Source organism: Ceratosolen solmsi, unplaced genomic scaffold (assembly GCF_000503995.2).
Source record: "Ceratosolen solmsi marchali unplaced genomic scaffold, CerSol_1.0 scaffold6, whole genome shotgun sequence".
Lineage (NCBI taxonomy): Eukaryota > Metazoa > Arthropoda > Insecta > Hymenoptera > Agaonidae > Ceratosolen > Ceratosolen solmsi.
Window position 1 is genome coordinate 1,827,573 of NW_011948414.1, and position 25,181 is coordinate 1,852,753.

Genomic DNA, 25,181 nt, shown 5'->3' on the forward strand with positions numbered 1-25,181 from the left:
TTCCACCTACTCGCGCCCTGTCAAAGCCTGCCTCGGGCCCTTCTCTCATCAATTCCTCGTGATCTCGGCCTCATCTGTCCTTATCTCGATCTTCCGGAGCACACGCTCGCGCACACACTTGGCACAGTTTCCTCGTCGCTGCCTTCTTTCGTTCGTTTAGTCTTAGTGTTTTGAGGTTAGGCCGATCTACGTGGTGAAAACCCGGGCGATTTCTTCGGCACGCTTACCGCACATCGCGGACGACGACTTTCCTCGCTTGTCTCCTCGTATCGAAGGGCTTCGTTTATTTCATTAAAGCTGTATTTAAACAACGGTACTTGGCACTGCGCCCTACTGTGCAAGAAAAAATTGTACCAGCGTTTGTTACGAATTGATTATTGGGTTTGTGAGTTAGGGGAAAGTTTTTCTAAAGCTGAAGTAATTTTAGCTTTTTATAATAACCACAATCAGTCGGTCGCAATATATTGACTTGTCCAATACTGTTATGGGATATATAGTGCCAGGCTATAGGATGTGGAATTACAATTTTATTCATCATAGTACATCCAATTTACCGACTCCTAAACAGCTAAATTGCTAAATTACTTAAACAATTGTAATTTTATTTTTTATTAATAGATACATACAGACGTAAATAGGTAAAGAAAAAGATATTCTTATTTCTCTAAACTCTAATTAATGAATATCTATTAAGTAGGTCAAAATAAATCAGTATTTAAAAATATCTTTTTAGGAGCGTTTTAAAAGTACTAATAACTTTTACTACTTTATATAATTATATCAAATTATTTTCTTAGAAAATATATAAGTTTTTATAATATTTATAGTTTTATACAGAAAAATAACTGATCTAAGATTTGGATAAGCTTAACTAAAAAATTAACGAAAAATTTCCAGAGTATCTTGAAAGATTACGAAATCTCATGACTGAAGTCACTAGGTCAATCTGTAATCAAATTGTAATGGCGATCGGTCCTTCGTCTCTGGCTGAAATTATTATAATCCTATGTTATATTACTGTTAAAATATCGTAAAAATTTTCCAATTAATCCAAATGCTTGAGCATTCCAATACCAATAGTTACCAGCCAATAACTCCTCGACTCTGAATATACCAAACCAAACGTTTAATCACAACTATCATCGCAACTCGACAGTACAAAAAATTCAGACGCTTAGCAAATCCAATTCAATACTGGTAAATGCAAACTATGAATCAAGAAAACAGTATGAAGTATGGTAGTAAAATAACAAACCGCCCCTCTCCGTCTTATCTTTCAGCATCTGCAGCAGCATAAAGAACGTCTCGATCCTAACGGGTTAAGAGGCGCCCATTGACTCGTGGGGCATTTATTTCGAGCGAGGCCGGGGAATCCCGGGAAATTCCAAGAAAAAAAGTGGCGCGCCGCGTGAAAAACCTGAACAGAGGGATGGCTGTTCAAGACGCGGGGGTTGATTTGTAGCCGAAGAGGAGTTAAGTGCTTGCCTCGCTCCCCCTCTCCTACCTAAGCCACTGTGTGTGCAAAAGGGGAGTGGGGATAAATCATTGGCGTTCCGCTTTGTAATTCGGACGTGGGCCTTTTGCCGCCGTTATTTTTTACAATAATACGACTTTATTCTCCGAGAGGGTGTACATTATTATGCTCTTGTGAGTTTTGCCAGCGCAACTTGAAATAAATTTTCGTTTTAATATTTGCTTCTATCGAGTAATGAATACTTTCGACATTGTAATATCAGTTTCTACTAACTGATTCCCATATTAACAAATTGATATAATCTTATTGTTAAAAGAAATGGAAATAAAATGCTAAATTAATTTATTTATTCAATGCATTATTCATGTAATTCTGTAACATGAATTATAAATAACATTGTATTTCAATGACCATTTCTAACGTAATTAATAAAATAACCTATAAAAAAATCTACTTCTAAATATTCATTATCATAAGTGTTATTATGAAGAATAAATTTAATAAATTTAACAGAACATTTTTCAAAGCTATTAAAACATACCATAATATATAGACCCAGCAGTTTTGAGGAAATAATCAGTTTACTCCTCGAGATACAACCGACCTTAGCCAACTTCATTCCCGTCGCGTCGTGCATTCCTTCTTATTATTCTTCTTCTTACTCCTCGCCTGATTATATACAATGACGCTCACTTTGAATCCGAGTAGGTAATTACCCCCGATTAGAGTCAACAACGAAAATGTTTTCCAGCTCCCGAGCCGAGAAAACTTTTAAAACTCGATAATTTCTTTTCAAGAGGATGAGAAGTATCCTCTCTTACGTTTTACTTTTTGCAGTGTGAATTAAAAGTTGCACTCGTTGAACTCAACGATTGTTTTTCGCTCTCGGAATAAAAATTATTTAAACTTTAGTATCACGAATAATTTTTCTATTATTTTATGCTTAAAATTATTAAAGCAAAATCAATTAAAATTTTATTACATTTATTATAATTCGGGGAAACAGTTTTTACTTATATTAAAATATATTTAAAATTTTTTTAAGATTTAGATTCATTTCTATATATATTATAGATCATTCAATACGTTATTGTACAATATATTTTCTAAAGTATTTTTAATTTTATAAATAAGCGTCAAATAATTTATTATAATATTTTTATATAATAATAATTTTATAATAATATAATATTTTAGTATTGTTATAATTTTAGGAATTTAATAAATATTTTAAATAAAAAGTGCATAGTAGGAAAATAACAATAATAATTAAAATAATGGCAATGCTGGGATATTAACAACGTATAATTTTAGAATATATAAGTAGTATAAACAATAAAGCATAATAATTAAATCAAAACCATTTTTACACATAAAGGAACGACCAATTATATATTAACTATTGTATAAGACTAATTGGTTATGTACAAATAAAAGAAATACCTACTTATAATTTCATTTATTAGATAATAAAACTAATCTGATTAAAATAAAAACTATTTTGACTCGAAAATATATTGACTAGATAGATGTTAAAGATATTTTACATAAAAGGCAATACTTGACTCCTATGGAATAATTTTTTTAAATGTGATTATTCATATTCCAGTGTACTAAAATAGTACAATACTTAGTAATTTAAATCGCGTATCTGAGTATAATAGAACAAATTAATATAAATGCTAAATATATTTTCATTTGCACTAATATTTAAAATTTGAAATACCAATCATTATCTAAAACGGAAATTGATATTTTCGCGCAGAAAATCATTTGTAACGAATTCAAATACTTATACATAATATACTAAATTCTTATTGGCGCTTATATGTAAGCAATAACCAGGTAAATGAAAATTAATTGAAATACAATAAGGTAATATTCAGGTAATATTCATTATAATTTAATAATATTTAAAAAAATATTTATGTTGCTAGCTTCTGTTGCCCATGAAAATTACACGATATAAAAAATGTATCTTCATAAGTATATTATTCTAAACATAAAATATTTAAAATTAAATTGATTGAAATTTAAAAGCTTAATTTGCAAAAGGGACATGGTACTATTTTTAAACTTTCGCTCGCCTATTCCTAGAATACATTTCATTATAGAATGTTCTTGAGAATTTAGATAGATAATTAAATAAGTAGTTATCTGATGTTAAATAATTCTAATGAAATAATAATTATTTATTGCTTTCAAAACTGACATTAGATTGAAAAAAAAATACAATGCCGATGAATATTACCATTAATCTAATCCTAAATTATTTATTACTAAAATTATTATTATTATTTTAAAGATATATCAGTTTTCGAAAAATAAATTACTGTTGAATTTTTCTATAATTAATCTTTCACTAACATAATATAGTCTCAAATTTATCAATAAATCTTTATATCATAAAATCTAGTTATGTTTATTAATTATTCATTTGTAACATATAAATTTATTATACTTTATATGTATAATTTTATAATTTATTTATAATTTACTATAACAATATTGAAAATATTAGTCACTTAATAAAAAAAAAAATGATTAAATGAAATGTCGATTAAATAATATATATATTTATTTAGATTAGGTATATAAATTTTTATAATTCTGTCGCTTGAAGCCTAACTTTTTGTAATGCAATTATTACGAACAATTCATAATTGTTGGAAGCACTTTTACCAATTTCGCGATATTATACTAAAATACATTATATTAATTTACCGTCCAGCATTCAACTATTTTTATTGGATCTTATAACACATATTAATTTAATTGGTTCTCCTTTGAAAACATTCATTTAATTGGTAACGAATTTATAGAAATGTAGTTTACGTAATTAATTTCGTAATAACGTTTGTTGTCAATAACATATACAGAATGAAACTTAATACTCTAAGAAAGTATTATATTTAAATTAACCTGAATTTCTAGTAATTTACTTTAAGATCATTAGAAAAAATATTTGATTTTTAACACTTACACATGTAGAAGCTTAATTTAAAATACCTAAAAATTATAAATAACCATTATGCATTCGAGTACGTAAGGAGTTTATCAATATTTAACCTAATTAATTCACAAAATGGTAAAAGATACTAAAAATAGTGTATGTTTAAGAAAAGAAAATTGAATCCAACACATAACGAAAAACAACTAGTTATAATGTCAACAAAAGCTATGTAATGTTCTCGGCAAATTCGTTGGAGAAAAACATACAACACAAAACAACATTATATCATATGTCGTACACCAAAAGGAACTATATAAATCAATATCACATTAACGAAGATAAATATTCTAATAGAAGAACGAGGATCCAAGTCGCGTTGAAGGTTCTACCTTATTTGCGTGAGCCCCGTGAGAAAATGAAAAATCGAGCCGCTGATAACGTCACTAAAATCCAAAACCGACTCCAGTCGCCTAACTCCCATGTATGCTAGTTAAGTACCGACGGCGGCCTCGCCAGAGACGGGGACAGACGTAACTAAAAAGGGAAAAGTTGGTACTCTGGAAATAAAGCGCGAGCGGGCTTTTATCACTCACGAACGAAAATCTCGCAACCGCACTGCAACTAAACTCTCTCTTTCACTCTCACGCGCACACGCACGCACACACACAAATACACACCCATTCTCTCTCTCTCTCTCTCTCTCTCTCTCTCTCTCTCTCTCTCTTCCTCTCTCATTCGTTATCTATCTATCTATTTATCTATCTATCTATATATCTATCTGTCTATCTCTGTTTCTCTCTCTCTCTCTCTCTCACTCATTCACTCACTCAATCTCGTTCTTTTTTAATAGCGAGGTGATGCTATGCTGCGCGCAGAAAAAGCTCTTTCCTTCTCTCTTTCTTTATTTTTTCTCTCGAGCCGCGGGGTAGAGACACGACGTTCGAAGGCGTCGCGACGACACTGAGACGCCTCTCGCCGGTGGACGGAATCGCGCGTATTCAGAGAGTCGCACACGCGAGAGAGAGAGAGAGAGAGAGAGAGCGAGAGAGTAGAACGGCCAGGTACAGAGCACCCCAACCGTTTATTAATAGCCTCTGTCCTAGCTTACTAGAGGAGCTGCCCTCGAACCGATGGCGCACGCATACATAAAAGACCAAGACTTCTCTCGATTCTCGAGTCATACGAGCGACTACTACAGTATTATACCGCGCAACGAACGATCCGCGCATTTTCTTTCAGGCAAATTCCTCTCTCGATTTTTACAAATTCTTCCGAAAGACGCAATGCTGATGAGGATGCTGACGGTTGTTGATGAATTGCATCAGTGGCAATGGAAAGAGCGAATGGTGCGGTTGATGATATACAAGCGCTTTAGAAACAGCATTATTAACGTGTTGTTATTACGTAAAAATTTCAAAATTTATTATAGTCAATTAAAATAGTCGAATTAGAATCTTTCTACTATTTATGATTTTTATTTACCAACGAGAGATCAATTATTTATTATCATAATCAGTTTAGGTATATAGTATTAATGTTATAAAAAATTTAATTGTTGACGACTGCTTTGAACATTAATAATAATCAAATCAATTTTTTTATTACAATTTTGAAAATTACATGTAAAGATTATTCATTATTTATCGAACATTTAAAATAAATAATGACAAATTAAGTGTAGAAAAACGAAACCTTGAAATAATGCATAAAATTTCATCTCGCTATTTTTCAAGTTTGTATTTTTAAATTTACTATTATAAATCCAATAAAAGTAATTTTTATTTCTTAATACTGTCTTATTATTCTTTATATAATTGCATTTATACGAATTAACTGAATTAATAAACTAATGTGCCACAAGTTTCACAGTTCTTATGCTGTTTATATGTTATTCTAATTAATAATATATCACGGATAAAAGAAAACTGCACGTACGTCTGAATAATTAATAGTATTAGTCAAGTAAATAATCCGTATATCAAGTAAATAATATATTAATAATTATTATCATTTATAAAAAGATTTTAAATTAAAAATTCTAGTGAAATTCGTGCAGAATAAGTTTAATATCAACGATGTCGAGACAATCACCTTGAATTGAGACACATGATACACAAAGTCTACAGCAATAAGCCGATGAGCAATATAATACAAATAAAAAAAGTGATTTAGATGATTCAGTGGTGATAGTATCTCACTGGACAGTGATTCGTGTTCTGGCAAACCTTCAATATTGAAAGCAGCGGAAAACGTGGAACGTATACGGAATATAAACAGAGAAATCAAACTGTACCATGAAAGAGTTTGAGAGGAATTTTGTCACGAAAAATGATTTTTTCTTAAATTTTAACTGGAAATTTTGAAATGAGTCGTTGCAACAAGTACTCTACGAACTTTTCAACCAATTTTCAGTTAAAATTGTCAACAATAAAAGCCGAAAAAGAAAGATCCGAGTTGTTTAAGAAGATTATCGAAGACGAGAAAATATAGACTTATAGTTAGAACTGTGGAATAAAAGCGCTAACCTCTATATTGAATGAAGACAAGCAAAATCGATGTAAGAAAGTACAGTTGGAGCTGCATCAACCTAAAAAATATTGCTCACTCTCTTCCACGATCATAAATATATATTATATACCATCAGCACACTGCATAAATATTAAATGCATAAAATGATGGTAATGTATTTATAAAAGAGTTCCAATCGGTTTTTCAAACGACATAAAGTAGCTGTTTATACGCCACGCTTGATTCTTCGGATTTTAATTAAAAGAAAAAACTTTTAAAACTTGAATAAACCCTATTGTACACTTTACATTTATATTTATGTAGTTTATAATAGCATTTCAATTAGCGAATTCATGAGTAGTATATTAATACCAATCAGGTATGCTTATAAAACTATTATTAACAATTTTTATTCTAGCCATTTGGTGCAGCGATTTAAATTTGACACCTTAAATTGTACGAAATGTCACTGTATCATCTGAAAGACCTTCGTCTGTGTCTATTTGAAAATCACTTAAAGGACCTTTCGTGACGAATGTTTCGTAAATAAAATTCTCTGACACCTTCGGTCAATAATGAAGGTACCTCATGGGAAAGAACCCTATGATTTTATAGTGTTGGAAAGCGTGCAGGAAATTCACTCACTGATTCTTTCCTCGTTTCAAATCTCTCAAGGGGAATAATAAAATCAAGAACTCCTATTGCGAGACGGTCCGGCTTTCATTTCCTCTCTTTCCTTTTCTCCTTTTCTTCTCAATAAAACAATTTCTTTAACGAATTCAAATCACATCTTGTAGACACTTCAAATTAACTATTCTTTTTTCGCTACTTCATTTTTCAAGGAATAAAATTAGCGTTTAATATTTATTTAATATAAAAATTTATTTTCTATATATAGATATTTCATTTCTATAAAACATATTTGCATATTTAATCACGTTCTATTTATTGAATATATTATATTTTAGCTTATGAAAGTATAGCATTTAATGCGGATAGAGATATGCACTTTATTATTCATGAAATCTCATGAAATAATTTTCTAGTAAAATTATTATCTCAATCGGACATGTAAGTAAATTCTATACTATTTTGTTTTATAACACTATATAAAAGGTCTTTTGAATGTACATATTTAAAAATCTTATCCTACATATGATATATTTTCCTTCCTATAAAATTTAAAACAACATAAATTGAATTAATGAACTTTAACTACTGACTGAATTGAAATGTAATTTAATAAAAGTATGTGAAATTTTTTAACATCAATAAACGATTATAAACTTAAAGAACGATGAAAGGAAATTCTTTCATAAAGACAGGTGAGAAGGAAAATTTCATAAATGGATTCAATAAATAAAAGAATAGACATCCAACTTTTTTCAGGATGTCATCCTGAACGCATACACGCGTATGCTTAGCTCGACATCCGGTTCGATCGATGCCGAAGCGCTCAAGGTAACGCTTTTACATCTCTTGAATGCCGTCCAAATAAAATCTGCAACAAGAAGTCCAGCCTCCGAGCCGAATGCGGATTTTTGTGAAAAGGACTGGTCGAAGAAGCGCTCAACCCTTTCTTCTACGAGACGACGCGTCGACAATGTTCGCGCTTATTTTTCTTACTGCAATATAAACTCTCTTGGCCTTAAGTTCTCTCAAAGCACGGAATCGTTTGATTCAAGTTTACACGTGAGCGGACTAACGGAAGGCCCCCTGATTATTGTATAAAATTTATTGTGAATGGAAAGAAAATGTACATTTGACTTATTAATTCTTTGCGTTTGCCAAACTGTTTATTGCTTTTCTAATGCATTTACGATTCAAGCCAACTCAATTTAATAAAATTATTTTTTATTATTTTAATTCAAACAATTTTTACTAATCAATGAATTAATATACAAATATTATTTATATTTTAAATGAATAAATTCACTCCTGCAGGTCAATTATTGTACTGTATTAATATTAAAACACATCTCGAATAATTTGTAATGATTTTTTTACAGATAGAATTTGTTCATTAAATATAATATTTCTTATAAATTTTGTGTAAAATATTATTAAAAATTACAAACTTAAAAGCCACTGCGATCAATGTGGAACATTTTTAAATCATATATTTTATAATAAATAAATGAAAAATAAGTAATCGAAATTGTTGTAATTTTTTTATCATTATGAACATTAGTCTCATTACATTTCCATTAATTTTTCTCAAATTTACAATCTTGAAAAATAAGAATTTATTTCATTACTATATACAATAAATTACATTCTTTAAGCACAACAGCTTAAAATTCATCTGCAAAAATTGCGTTGATTTATTATTCTTCAAAATAGCTCGGTCAAATTATTTACTTCAACGAAATAATAATTAAAATTAAACGATTAAAATACAAGCTTTAATTTAACTTCTTGCGTTATAAAAACAAAAAAAAAAAACTAAATTATATTTTGGCGTGGAAAATTTGTATTTTTCTGAATTTACATTTTTATGTTTTAACTATTAAAACCTAATCTATATTTTTGACTATTTAAAATCTTCATCTGTCTCCGCTATGTTTGAAATGATTGCACTCTTTATATAATGTACGTCTACTTCAATATATCTATATTATAGATATATTGTTTGAATATTTATCGACGTATAAAATCTTTTTAAATAACAACATTAATATTTACAATATTGGCATTAATGTTGAATTACACTAAATGTATTTATACAACACAGTATACTTACAAATACATAAACGAAAACTATAAATATATTATGATATATTAAGAGTTACTTCAAAACATTAATTCATTTAATAATAAAATATTCGATCATCCGTTATTTTCATTGAAACATTATTGAATATTTTCGAGTCATTATTGAAAAGTTTGTAACCTAATAAAATAGTTATGCTATCATGTTAAATATGACTGAACAAATTATGAATTGTCGTCATCTACTAAAAATAAATCACCTATGATTCATATTATTACAAAAGATATTTATTTATTTAATAGGCACTATAATTATAGTTTTTTTTAATAGAAATAAATATTCGTGTTGTTGAAAAATAAGTTTTAGAATTTATATACAGAATTTAAGTAGCGCGTGTAAAATTTTAAACAGAACGAAAGGAAATATTATATTAACAGTATTACAATTATTTTGCAATTATTTTGACTTTAATTATACAAAAATTAAGTATAATTAAATACATAAAATAGCCCGTCACATTTATTATGTAATATTTAATAAACTATAGGCTAAAACTTAAACGAGTACTTGAGTCCAGAATTCGCTTGCACTCATAAAATCGAACACAGCGGTATATAAAAAGTATCTTTTCCATACATTGATAAGAAATCTGCATTTCAAAAGTCAATAAACGCTGCAATGCCATATATCGTCATACATAATTTTACGAGCTGTCCATTGAGCGAAATGACAAAAACGCCTCGGCGCGCCGAGCAATCCGTGTCTGCCCTAAGGGAAGTCGAATTTTTGCGCCGCGTAGACAAAGTTCAGCGTGAACTTGCAGCGTATTTCGCGGCTCGCGCCGACGAGGCGTCGCCGACGATGGAGAGTCCCGGGTGAGTCGTGCGCGGCCGAGGGGGTGGGTGAGGAAAACGCCAGAAGGGAATATAAGAGAACGAGCGTGGCTGTGAAGCGAAGAAAGATGAAGGAAAGAGAACGAGCTCGAAAGTGCGGGGAGATGCGGAAAAAAGAGACGGTATGTGCGTTTCCATGCAATGTTATGTGTGAATGGGAGTTGGTAGTTTATGAGATACTTGGAGTGAGACTAGTGCCATTAGCTGGTTTGATTTAGAGTGAAATTTTTACCACTAGGCAGTAATGTATCGCTTCAAAATATTTTGAATGAAGCGTGTATTTTATCGATTTGACAATTTTTAAATTTTATTAAATTAGATAATAGAAAATTACAAGAGTGAAAATCTGAATTTTGATTCTCTCACCTGCTATAATAAAGATCTACATTCTTAAACGATGACAATTCAATTTTAACTTTATAAATTATTTAATTGTTCAAAGGTTTGTTAATTATTACTTGGTATAGATAATTGCATCATCACATTCTGCTTATTTTTTAATGTCGACTTAACTTCGTTGAATGCCCAATAATAGAATAGCAAATAAATAAACGAAAAGAAAAATTATCAAAGAGTTAATATCGTAAACATAGCGAGCTTAATCAACAGAATATAAGAAAATTAGATAATTATCATTCGGTATAAAATAATAGCTTTGTCAAAGTCTCTTTGTTTTCCAATCTCGAATTAACTTCATTCAATACCCAATAATAGAGAACAAATAAATAAACCAAAAGCAAAATAATCAAAAAGTTGAAATCGTAAACGTAGCGAGCTTAAATAACAGAATATAACACTAAATATATCAAATGCTTTCTATTGCGTGATTCGGTGCAGGATAAAATAGAAAAAATCGTAAAACTTTTAAAAATCGGACACCCACATACATTCACTCTTAAAAGCTACCAAAAAAGTGAGACAGAGAAGTAAAATATGTGCTGTATGTATGCGTGTGTGCGTGCGTGTGTGCGTGCGTGCGTGCGTGCGCGCGCGTATGCATATATGTATATAAAGACAGATGTATTGACGGGGGGAGAGAGAGAGAGAGAGAGAGAGAGAGAGAGAGAGAGAGGAAGAGTGCGAATAGAAGCAGTGATAACGTATAAATGAGAAATAGAGCGTGAGTGCACATACGTCCGAACGTGAATGGGGAAGAGCAGTAGTTGGAAAAAGAGGAAAGTTGAGAGGAGGAGAAGAGACGACCACACGGCTACTGCTGTAAAGGCGATCGATAGCCAAACTCCTCTATGTCTGGCGGGACACAGAGGCGTGCACACACAGACACGCAAAAACGCGGACACCCCGGAGGAGACATAGTAGAGACGTAGAATCTCAGAGGACGGGAGACGGCTATAGAAACGTAGGCGCACAATCTCTCGGCGCGTTCCTCTGCTTTTCTTTCCCCTAAGAAAGTGCGCACTCCTTTCCAACCCCCCATCCTCTCTCCCTAAACGGTCGTTTTCTCCTCGTGACTGTCTTTTGACCGGGAGCACACGACAATAATCTTTTTACAGAGGATAGTTCAGAGGCCTCCTTTTCTCTATCTATTTATCCAATCTGTCTCTCTGTAGAAGCTCCCAAGCAATAATACATTTTTCTGGACGTTCCGTTTGAGCGGGATGTTGTGCATGCGGCTCTTTGGCATTGCTCGCGCTTTATAGGGTCTACGAGTAATGGCTTAATAGCGATTCTCATGAATATATGATGATTTTCAGAAATTCCCAACATTCAATGCGAATACCGAACAAAAATGTGCGACAATGTGTCTTTCAGAGAAAAAAACTGCCCTTTTAATTTATTACTCGCGTCAAAGTGCATACCAAAGTCATATTGTACAATTTACGGGTACTTTTTTTTCCACTAAAAATAAAATGTTGCCATGAAATTCTTAAAAGTCGCTGAAAGAGTGGAAAGTAATATTAATAAGAAATCATTATAATCTAATATATCAATTAAAGACTAAATTTACTCTAGCATTATCTTAGTGAGAACTTCATTAACTTCTCCATAGTCGATGATTTATGATCCATATCTGACGTATTACCTATGTGAATATAGAAGTATGAATATAGAATTATCTATGTGATATATATATATATATATGCTCGGACAAATTTTGTTGGAAAAATGTACTGTCGATTATACGATAAAAAAATAATGCCTCGTTTTAAATTTAAAATTTTACTAAAATATTATCTCGGGCACTGGCATTTTTTTTTTATCTCGTAATGAACTTAAAATATACAAGTCAGGTTAATTTTCTTTGAGAAAGCGAGGATTATCGTATAGTCGGGAAATTGTTTTATGTATTATGATTACAGTTAGTTCGGAATGCTTTGAAACCGATAAAGCGCGTGTAAGGAGTAAAAGAGGAAGATCAATTTTATATATCATAGTCTCGCTCGTTGTCGATGAATTTCAAAGCGACAAAACGCGTGCACTGAAACCGAACGAACTGTTTGTCGATTTCAGTTGTTGGGGTCAGTTTTTTTATCGACGCTTTTTCGTTGGTATATCCATTTTATTATTAGCAATCGGGCATCGGATTCAGATCGTGCAGAACAATGGAACGATAGGATCTTTTCAACGGTTTATATGAAAATTTTCGATGATCGTTGAAATTTATATCGGCAAATTTTTATTTTTGAGATTCACGAAAACTTATATATCGCACAAAAGTAAAAAAATACTTTTCTTTTATCAAAATTTATTACGTTATACTGAAAAATATCCGACACTTACAATTAGAATTTCCTTTTATATTTTAGTAAATTTATTTGGATCATTATCATTGTTACTAAATTTATTTATAATACACAATTGATTTTACCCATGTTTACTAATTAAACATATTTCATTATTTGTATTTTAGTTTTCGTTTTCTATAGGTTTTCAGATTATTTGAGAGATGCATTTATGAAACTCAATTAGCCACGTGAATGTGGACAAAACCTTTCGATTTATTAAAAGTTTACTAAAACCAAAAGTTACCAATTTTCTGCTGAAAAAAACTTATATATTTCATTATAACTGTTATTATCATTAGTAAATAATGAAAATAATAAGCAGCTGTTATAATTGAATTGAAAAATTTCAGTATTTATAATGTTTTTATAAATTGCTGCTGCTTCATTTGAATAAACAATTAAATTCTACTTTAGTATTCGATGCGTATTAATTTAAACAAAATAAATGTTTACAAATCTGAAAAGACGATAACATATTGACTGACATATTGAAGAAACCGGGTTGTTTATAACTTTTACTCTCTCAATTTTTGCTACACTTAATCGCATATTCCCGATTCTATGAATTATTCTATAAAATTTATGTACAAATGCTTCAAGCTTACATGTATAAGATTTTAAATACAAGTGATTCATTAAATATTATAAAACAATAATAAATATCCAATTATATTTGTTATTTATTATACCGATAATAAACGCAATATCTATTTGTGTTTGCCCGACTAGACTCGTACTCGTTCCACTAGTTCATTATATACTACAATTACGTAAAATATTATAATGTCTCAGTCAGTTTTTATAGATTGTTCAATGAAAGATAAAAATAGACCTAATAAAATATATGTATGTTAATATCACATTACATTATAGTGACTACTTCGAACCATTTTTATAGTACCTCTTATAGTTAGAGCATTGTTAACTATTTTTAATCCTATATGATTAAAATTAGCAATCATATCATATTGCAACATTATTAAACGACCACATTGCTACTTTAAGGATGACTTTATGACATAACATAATTTTTAACCTAATTCATTTGTTACGCAATGAAAGAATTTTAATGAATTTAAATGCAGAAAAAGCACGAGTAATCGAATAATAATATTTTAATATTATTGATAATATTTGGAGTTTATTAAAACAAATTTATAGGTGATATAAATTTCTAATGGATTTAAATTAAAGATTCGTTTATTAATGCACGAAATATTATTATTTTTGTTAATAATTTTACCATTTATTTGCCTTTATCAGTAATATCTGAGACAATAACTAATTATATATTTTGTTAGAAAATTAAATTAATAGTGGCCATTAAAGAAATTTCATTAAGTATTATATTTATTAATTCTTCGAGCACACTATTTATATATGTAAATTGTGCGCGCGCGCACGCGTGTGTGTGTGTATGTTTGTATTATAATATATTTCGCGGCTCTATTGTCTTTCAGAAAATTGTTCTGAGGAAGACCATTTAGATACTTTAGCTTCTTAGTTAGCATTTATTATTGTTAATGGCAAAGGCTGCTTATGAAAAGCAAGAATCATGACTAACTCGATTATGACTCCAGGAAGTACCAGCAATACTGGACGATCCAGTAAAAAAGGGTGATAGGAAATGCGTTTCCCTCCTTTAAGCGAGAGTAGACGTCGCGGTGTCGACGGCGGCGTCGCGGAGGACGGAAGGAATAACATCGACCTAAATAAGTGTGCACGACGCACTAATGAATGTTCTAAGTTTGCCAGCTGCGCGAGTAGAGGACGACGAACTTTCAAAGGTCTCCCGAGAGAGAGCGCTTTTAAAGGGCGTCGCTATTCCGGTTGACGTCAAAAACATAAGCTATCGCGACGCTCCCGGATGTACAGGTGCTGTGAATTTTCTAAGCTGTACGAATATTATGCCTGTTTGACTAACGTTTGATACATGTTACTCTGCAGTCAACCGCGGAGTTTTTCGGGCTTTTCTGCCTCGACGTGATAGATGCTTTAAAAATAGAGGGATTTATCGCTTTTTCAGAACATGATTGAATTTCTGAATTGCATTTATTTTATATAATTACTTCATATAATATATATTTTTCTTTTATACCTATTTAATTATTCTTACATACATCCATAATAACATTAAATATTTTTTAAGTGAAAATGAAATGAAATTAAGAGATACTTTGTATTATGCATTAAAGAAATTCAATTAAAAGCTAAAACATTAATTTGTTATTTATTCGGCTACAATTAAAAACATTTCAATTCTTTTTTAATGCTTAAATTATCGAGCTTTCATCTTTTATATATTATTATGTATATCGAATACAATTTTATATGTTTTATTATGTTACAATTACAAATAATTAATTTCTGCGTAATATGTTCGATATAAATAATTAATAAGACAAGCATCTATTTTTAAGAGTTCTTACAATGTAGTATAAATAAAAATAGAATATACATATATCTAAAGTTTAAAGTTACATATTCATTTACATGTATGATTAAGACGAAAAACTCTTTTAAAATATTGGATAACATCGCTTAGATCATTCAATGAATTTCAAATTAATTTCTTTTAAATCTTTATTACTTAATAAATATATATATATATATATATATATATATTTATATATATGCATTGATCGATACTTATTCACATACAAGTTTCTGTCAGAAATTCAACTTATCTATATCAACATAAGTTGCAGATAGTTATCACTTCCTTGTGACAACTATTTAGTTGACACATACTTATTCTAAATCAGTTAAAAGCTACTCTTAGCACTAAATCCTTATGAGGTTAAATTAATTTTAAGTAAACAATAAATAAACAAGTAAATATAATAAAATTGCATAATATGACAAAAGAACGTACAAATGAGACATAACAATAATACTTTATGAAATATGAAACTATATGAATCTATGAAATAATTTTGTGAATATTATAAAATCTTTTATTCAAATTATTTAATTAAAAAAAAAATGGTTTAGAACTAGACATTACCGTAGTCAGTAAAACATTTCTAGGTACTCTACATAATTACTTCATCAAATTATAATCGTATAATCCAATCAATGTGACGTAGTTGTACTTATCGTATAATCATATAACCCAATATGTAGCCGTACTTACCTTAAAAATAGCCATAAATAATAAGGATAACACTTATAAATACTATAACCATTACGAAAAAGTACATTGCCACAAGAATTAATCAAAAATACGAACTCAATAACAAGGCAATTACTCTGTATTAATAAATTTCATGAACTAAATCATTCCGATAAAAAGACGATATAAATCCTAATAAATTACTATCCCAACTTCTTTCATGCAAATTTTATAAAAACTTATCCTATCAAATATAATGAGAAATCTTTGATGGGAATGCGTCAATGTCGGAATAAGAGAAGCAAAATCTCATCCCTCTTCACAACGGAGATGGGCATAACACATCACCACGTGGGAGTTTCGAAAGTTTTTTTAATGAACAACGACCTCAATTGAGGAAATATTGAAAAATTACCAATGACGGGTAATTCGAGAAGCGAAACGTAGAACCGGACAGGTTCGCGTGATGCACACCTGTCTTTCTCTCGTCCCATAATTTTGCACTTAATTTTCAGAGCCTTCATTGGGAAAAGGAAGTGCAAGAGCAGAAAAATCTGTGCGCAATTTATCGGTACGTCTATTTAAATTGCACCCCGTTTTGTTGCTTTATGGCTGCTTTTTACACGAGCGTACGGAGGCGTATGAAGTGTCCCGCTGAGGATCGCGTCGCAAGATAAAACCGTTTGAACTCTAAAGGCAAAAGTTAGCAACTGCGCACCGTCGTTTTATTTCAGTGTGCATGGCTAGTTGGATGCAACTTTTACGGCGCGGGATGGCTCGATTGTAAATGGCACTTTCGAGCTTTACTATTAATATTTACTTTCGGACAATTGCTTGTTAGACTCTTGTATATTTTGTTAAGCTGATCATCACAGAATCTAAATACTTCTAATTGTATTTAACCACAGTTGTCAATTTTAAACTCAATTTTGAAAAGTAAGGTACCCATTATTATTCTCTGCTGTTATTCATTTATAATTCAATTCATTCTTTTTAGCATAGTATTGACAAATGCAATTTCATTATTAATATTTACATTTACTGAATCATGTCTATACTTATAAACAATATTTCATGTATGTTGAGTAATAAATTAAAAAAATTATTCAATCTAAATGAAATGTTATAATCCTAAAAAAATTAATAAATTTGAAAGAAAAAAGAAACTATATATATATATATATATATATATATATATATATATATATATATCACGCGCTAAGGACTATAATTTAAACAACTTTTTTAAGAAGAATAATATGGAATTGCGTCATTAAGATTATTAATATGTGAAAATATGGATAGGATAAATTATATAAATTATGTGATTGAATAAATCTATAAACGTTTGAAAGAAAAATTGCTATTGACTACTATTTCAATAGAGAGCAAATACAAAAAATTTTCATAAATGGAAAAATTTATTAAATTTAATCAATAATAAAGAAATCAAGAAATATCAAAACTACAATAAATATTATTATTATTATTATTGTTATTATTATTATTATTATTATTATTATCATTATTATTATTATTATTATTATTATTATAAATAAAATACGATAATACAAAGACGAATCGTCTATGAATGGAAAAGATTTTTTATATATCATCTTGACAGTAATTTTACAGATTAATCGAAACCATTTTTATAAAACCAAGTTTTAATCTTAGCTATTTGTAAGTTTATATCCTTCTTATTGCCAATTATAAATTAGTAAATTCTAACATTTCATGGAGTAAGAATGCGTTTAAGCATAATTCATTTGTCAATTTCTTGATTAAAATAATAAAGATTAAAATACATTATATAAAATTATTTATCATTCGATCTAAATTTTTAATTTATCTTAAAGTCTTATTAAAAAATTCGAATATAATATTTTTATTATGAATATATGAAGCAGATTTTCCTTACATAATAATTTATATATTAAGTTATTTAATAACGTAATAATGACATTATTAACACTCTAAATGAAAACTATAAATTAAATTGTAATAAATGTGTTTTCCTAACTTCTTAATATGAACGTAGAGCGTGATTTCGATTACATTACTATTTGAAAGCAGAATTAACAGTTAATATAGATAAGATATATTTTCCAATAATTAATTAGATAAGTGTAAATGCCACAACTTGAGTTCTCAATTAACTTAATACCCAAAAAAATAATTTGTACAATTACGTTTGCATTGGTATTTACAATTTTTTTCATAATTAAGAAAGACACCACTCTCCCATTATTCCGACCATGACCTTAGCCACTAAGTAAAATCTTGTATAATAGTTCGTGTGCGGACTACAATCTTTGTACCAGTTCGCAAGTAGTAATAGCCAAGCTGCCAATGATACTTTACCAACAGACATCTTGCTATAGATGCTCCATGAAAAATAGAAGGTGTTTGAGGCGTTTATCAGCCACGAATGAGCGAGGGTCGGACAGAGAGAGAGAGAGAGAGAGAGAGAGAGAGAGAGAGAGATAGTTGTTGTAACGTCGATATTAGCCGCACGGGCACGTGCTCGCACTGCAGCATCTCACGCGGCGCCGCGCTCTTTGGTCGCCATGGTGGGGACGAAGCGCAGTGCGCGCGACACGCGAGCGCGCGTGCATGTCAATATTTTTCCTCGTGTTTTATCGCCCCTTTCATCAAATCTATTTATTGGCTTAGACAGACTTTATTGGAAGAGCTCGAACTCAATTGAACAAATGATTTTAGATCATTCGTGTTGTGCGGATGTCGATGAGAAGTGCATTATCATACCTGAAAAATTAATGCCTCGAGGGAAATCGGAAAACGGAGAGTAAGTAATAGGCGACGATCCTATAAGCTACAATAATGTCGAATGGTATGTCAATGCTTTTCAGGTTGTATTAACGAAATAAAAGCTTGCCCATGCCGATTAGAGTATGATAATAAAAAGTATTACAGGCAAGTATTTTTAAAGTACATAATCAAACTTATCTAAATTCTATTTTACATATATTAGATATTTTTTTAAACAAAGCGTGTGTGTTAATCTTCCATCAAAATAAAATCAATTTTATAACACTATTGTTTCCATTATTGTATGAATAAAAGCGTAGATAGGTATTAATAACCTAACATAAGTTTCTATGAGCGCGTATGAGGTAAATTTATGTGTAATTGAATAATTCATAAATACATATTTAAAAAGATTTATTTTCTAATATTGATTTAATAATAACAAAAAAAAATGTTAAAAAACTTATGCGGTGTAGAAGCCTTAAAAATTACAAGCACAGTGTACGTTTTTAAGATCGAATAATTAATTCAATCCACTGATGTCTCAAATAGCAAAGTTAACTAAAAAAAAAAAAAAAAAAAAAAAAAAAAAAAAAAAAGCAAAAAAAGATACTTCATAGAAGATTAATATACATAATATTCATCTAATCGGATTGATAAAATATATCTTACTTTTCTCATACTCATATTAAAATTTTAAAATAAATAAGTAGATAAATACATTGAAGTCTATCATCCTCTAAGTGTAAGATTTCTCTTTAGAGATTATTGCTATTTAATAATACTTAATGGAAATAGCGGAATTAATAATCATCATATTAATCCTAAATGATAAAACATGATTTTGGGTTAGCAGACCGATGGGAAAAGACACGGAGCCGTGTGCACGTGCAAATATCTTAATATTTCAAGGCAAGCGATGGTAATGCAGCCACACTAAGAAACCTCTACCACCAAGATAACAGCGAAGCTCCCACGTGTTAGCCATGAGAAACTGACCTGTCCTACGGAAGGGGCCTGCAAATAAGTCGAGACATCCGGTTCCACCATGCAGCTCCTCAGGGTATCCGGGATGAACATGAGTAGTGAATGGTGCGCTTGCAACAAAAGTTCCGTCTTAGAGTCGCGGCGTCGACGGGGCCCAGCCCTTGGCCGGCTGGGCTTCTTGGGATGCTGCTCGTCGGGGCAGACCGCACCCAGGCACGCGCATCCTACCTAACCCGGACTACACTCCTCACACGACTGCTGTCGTAGCCCGAGCTACGGTCTTTCCTCGCCCGATCCCCTCCTCGCTTTTTACGCCTCCCTCTCTTTTTATCGTTATCTCATTTTTGTCCTTACCGACTCTCTTTCTCCCCCACCCCTCCCCATCACTCTCTCTCTCTCTCTCTCTCTCTCTCTCTCTCTAGCCCTCTCTCTACCTTTCTCTCTCTCTCCCTCTCTGTGCCTCCCTCCCTCCCTGCCGCCCTCCTTTGCTCTCGCTCACGACTGCAACTGCTCTTGTGTAGCTTTTGACTTGCCGCTGCTACTAGTGGTGGTGGTGGTGGTGGTGGTAGAAGTGGTGGACGAGAGCTTTTCGAAGGGAGAGGCGCCGCGTCGGCGCATTTGCAGGACTCACAGACGCACACTTTTTGCCGGGGTGAGTATGATTTCACCCTTGTATACAGGATGCGCTCAAGCGATTTGGGAGATTTTCGTATAAAGTAAATTTTCATGAAATTTCCGGGAATCTTCCTGATGTTCGAAGATCGCGTCTGGATTTTTCTTTTACGAGACATTTGTATCATCTAATTTTTCTCAATGACGTCTGTCTCTTGAAATATCCTAGTACAATATCAGCTTTTGTATGTACGATACAAAGCTTTTGTTTTCACACTATTAACACTCGTACAGAAGCTGTCATAGAGTAAGAAATATTTAATCTACACTAACTTTAAGAATCAATTAGATAGTTTTCATATCAAAATAATGTATCATTGAAATTACAGATTGTAATATTATAATAGCTTTAGTCTAATAATAATTATTTAAATTTCTTATACAATAGCAGTTTCCCGGGACAAAATATAAATATTTTGATATTAAAATTTTATCTATAATAAAAATCTGTACTTCATTACTTGTCTTCTTTTCTTTTTTTCTGTTTAAATCGTTATGGCATATCCGTTTTTAATTTAGATTTATTACGGTACTTTATATATTGTCTTTAAGTATAATATACTATGCAATATATACTTACTTACTATAATCTAGTATGATCAATCAATAATAATACAGAAGAGTGTATTTATAAATTGATAAACTTCACAACTTATGTTATGTTGCAGGTATATTATCGACAGACATGTATTGAAACAAAACACCAAAATATATATAATTTTTACTCTTAACAAATATATCATTCTATTAAAAAATATGATAAAATTATATATATTACACATGAGCATATATAATTATAAATAACTAAAATAAAAATAGTGTCATAAATCATATACAAGAAAAAATATTCAATTGTTCATAAAAAATTTGTTAGATATATTATTTAGATATAATAACTATAGTATTTTCAAGAATTATATTTAATTCACATTGTTTTATCATTTTTCTTTTGATTATCATTTAAATATTAACTATGAATGATTTGAAATTTTAATTTTCATTATATTTACAATCCCGAATGTAGTAAATTGCCTTAAAAAGTTAATGCAACAAACGATATATTTGGTATTATTTTACTTTTAAATAATTAATAATATAACAAATTATTGAAATTATTATTTATTATAATATTTAAATTACATTTCTTATCGTATATCAATTATATATTATAATCTATAACATCTCTTACTAAAACATAGAATAAGTTTATGTGTTTCCATGAGCTCTTAATGCCTCCCGATAATCGGTAGGAAATTTTTTTACATTGAATTCATTTTCACCACAAAATAACTTTTTATGAATTCACTTTATCTTGTATGACCGACTTATTCTTCGTCTAAACGGAGAACTCTAACAGAGCGAATTCTCCCCCGTAACAACTGAGTTATATTAACACAGTATCCATAAAAAAAAGAAACGAGAAAAGAAAGTAAAGTTGGATCGCTAAGGGGGTTAAACGAGGAAAAATTGTTTAGAGACCACAAAAGAAAAAAAGTTGAAACTCGCTTAGGTAAAGTTTATAACCGAACTCTTCGACTGACCTCACATTTACGGATCCGCGACGCCTTCATCGTCATCCCTAAAATTCGCGCGCACTCGTCTTTTTTCACCGACGCTTCGTTTTTCTTCAACAGCGTTCGTTTTACTCCGCTTGTTTTTACCAATGTCACTTCTGCGGCGACGGAAACGAAGGAGAATGGATGGTCCTCTCACTATTCCTTTCATTCTCCTCTTTTTTGCGTAGAGATGCGAGAATTTTTCGCCGAAAGATTTTTACTACTGCCTTTTTCCTCTTAAACTCATGCAGTGTTTTTCTATCATTGCTGAGCGAATTTTAGTTACAGCCAGTAAATTTTCACCTCTCTTCTTCTATTTATTTATACTACCGGTATTTTAAAATAAATAATTGGTATTTTCGTCGCATACATTATAAGCTTTAAAGTTCATGATAGTCGAGTTTTTTTTTATTTTGAGATTTTAAAAGCTTTGCGCGCGTTCAGTGGTTTATGATTCATGAACGTTTGTTTTATGACGAATGAGTAAATGCACTATTTTTTATTCTATGGAAGAACGCGTTGCGATTTTAACTACGATCACTGCTCATATTAAAATATTGCATAAAATAATTATTCTATCGGTATATTAATTTCACTACTAAATATATATATATATATATATAGTATGTAATTGTTAATAAAGTACAAATTGTTTAGCAACTATCTTTAACGATAAGCTAAACCTATGTAGTTTTCCAGATAATAATCATAAACATATTAGTTAGAAAGAAATATTTAATGATGATTATAAATCAATATTTATAAAGACTATATAACATAAATTCAAGAGATAATATTACCAATGATTGAACAATGACGATTACAATAGTTGTAAACACTTACTTTATTATAGTATTCGAAAATATTCGTTATCAGGAGGAGTAACAATATCTTATAATTCGATATTCTCTATATCCTAGAAAATGTATTATTATTTAAGCATAAAGAAGCCTCTAATTAAAAATGATTTATCCTTCAACAAGGGAAATTAATGAATGTGCAAAACTTGCATTATATTAAGTACATTCTAGAAGGCATTTATTATATCTAAATTTTTTTCTCAACTTACTTTTTTTGTCGAAAAATTATTTTTTACGCTGAAGGTTCGTCTGCTTTCAAATAATACAACACGTTTGATACGTTACTCTTGGAAACGTGCTGTATGTTGTGGACGTGACGCTTTATTCATTTGATTTCATTCAAAAGTCTAAAGATATTCAACATATTGAATAATTTAGAGAATTGCTTAAATTCATTTTGACCTAACTTTAATATTTTATAATAAATTTTAATCAAAATATGTACATTATTCGTATAGAATTTATTTTTCAATTGCAGTGTTATAGCATGAAAATTTAATTTTAATTTTTTTTTAATTAATAAATACAGCATTTAATAATACTTATTTATATGAAAACTATTTTAAATTTATTTCATGGAAGACAATCGTACCTTTCATCAATCCATAAATAATACGAACATTAACTAATGTACTTTAAAATTTGGAAAAGCTGCGATTTTAGCAAATTATACATAATTGATTATTCTTATTGCGTCTGATACGTATGAAACGCATTTCGATTAAACGATGATTTTTTCAAATGGTGAGTTCTTTATGAAAAAAGAACATAATGAAGAAGCAAATGCAAATTTAGCTCGTAATGCTTTTAACACATCTTCGCTTTTATATAAAATATTAGAAAAAAAATTAATCTTAATAAAAGAATTTGATTATTTAAGCAAGAAAAATTAAATATTTACTTTAATAGAGTAAAAAAAAATCATTGTATTAATTGAATTGTATAACTAATTATCAATTAACCTTATGTAGATCTTATTTGTAACTATTATAACTATTAAAAAATGTGTATGCTACTTGTATGTTACTTAGTATAAAATGGAAGTACGATTCTATTAATGTTATATAATTAATACATACAATAATGTTAAATCAATAAGTGGTAATGTACTTTTCAACATTCGAAGCAAAAATTTTAAGAGCATCGAATTTATACACCCTTATTTGCTGGATCTATCCTCCCCATTTTTCCATCTTTCTTATTACTTGTTATGCTGCTTTTCCTACTTTTTGAAAAGATACTAAAAAGCATACACCTTTAAAAACGCCAAGGAAAGGATTATGTAGTTACACGTGTTTTACTCGAATGCATGTACATTAGAAAAAGCAAGAGGGGGAAGAAAATTGATAGCCCAAACCAAAACAGCAAGAAAGAGAGAAAGAGAACGAGTAAGTAGGGTGGCAGGAAGGAGGACTCTAATCTCAAGGGGTCGCTTGTTCGCGGATGTCTGTGAAAGAGGAGATAAAACATCTTGCATACGTACCTTGAATTTTACTGGAATTCTGTAGAAATTATATCCACCAAAGCCAGCTTCATCGACCGTCCTTTTATACTGTACAGTTATATATGTTACTATTTTATTCAATTCATTGGATCATCCAGTTGTTGTATACGTCATATGCACGAGAAGAAATATTTCACAAGTCTAATAATATATTATATGATATTACGAAGAAATCAACAAATTAGTTTATACTTGCCTTATAATACGAGATAAACGAATTCGTAAGAATCTTAATATTTCGAACTTAATAGTGCCTTAATAGTCATTGCAATTATTAAAAAATACCTTCAGACTAATTAGCTTTAATTACTAATAAAATTATTAACAGTTCAAATGAACTAAATGAAATAAATAAATTAAATAACATTAATAATTAATTAAATAACAAATGAAATAACTAAATTAAGCATACATATCTAAATATAAA

At 30.2% G+C, this 25,181-nt stretch overlaps 1 protein-coding gene across 1 annotated transcript in view; it reads right to left on the minus strand.

Annotated features, from left to right (window-relative positions):
* NfI (Nuclear factor I) overlaps nt 1-20,427 on the minus strand; it is a 100,430-nt gene extending 80,003 nt beyond the window's left edge. Inside the window, exon 1 of the mRNA XM_011506580.1 lies at nt 20,175-20,427. Within this exon, the coding sequence (XP_011504882.1) occupies nt 20,175-20,255 (81 nt within the window). The 5' untranslated portion in view covers nt 20,256-20,427. The remainder of the gene's footprint in view (nt 1-20,174) is intronic.
* Between the last annotated feature and the right edge of the window lie 4,754 nt (nt 20,428-25,181).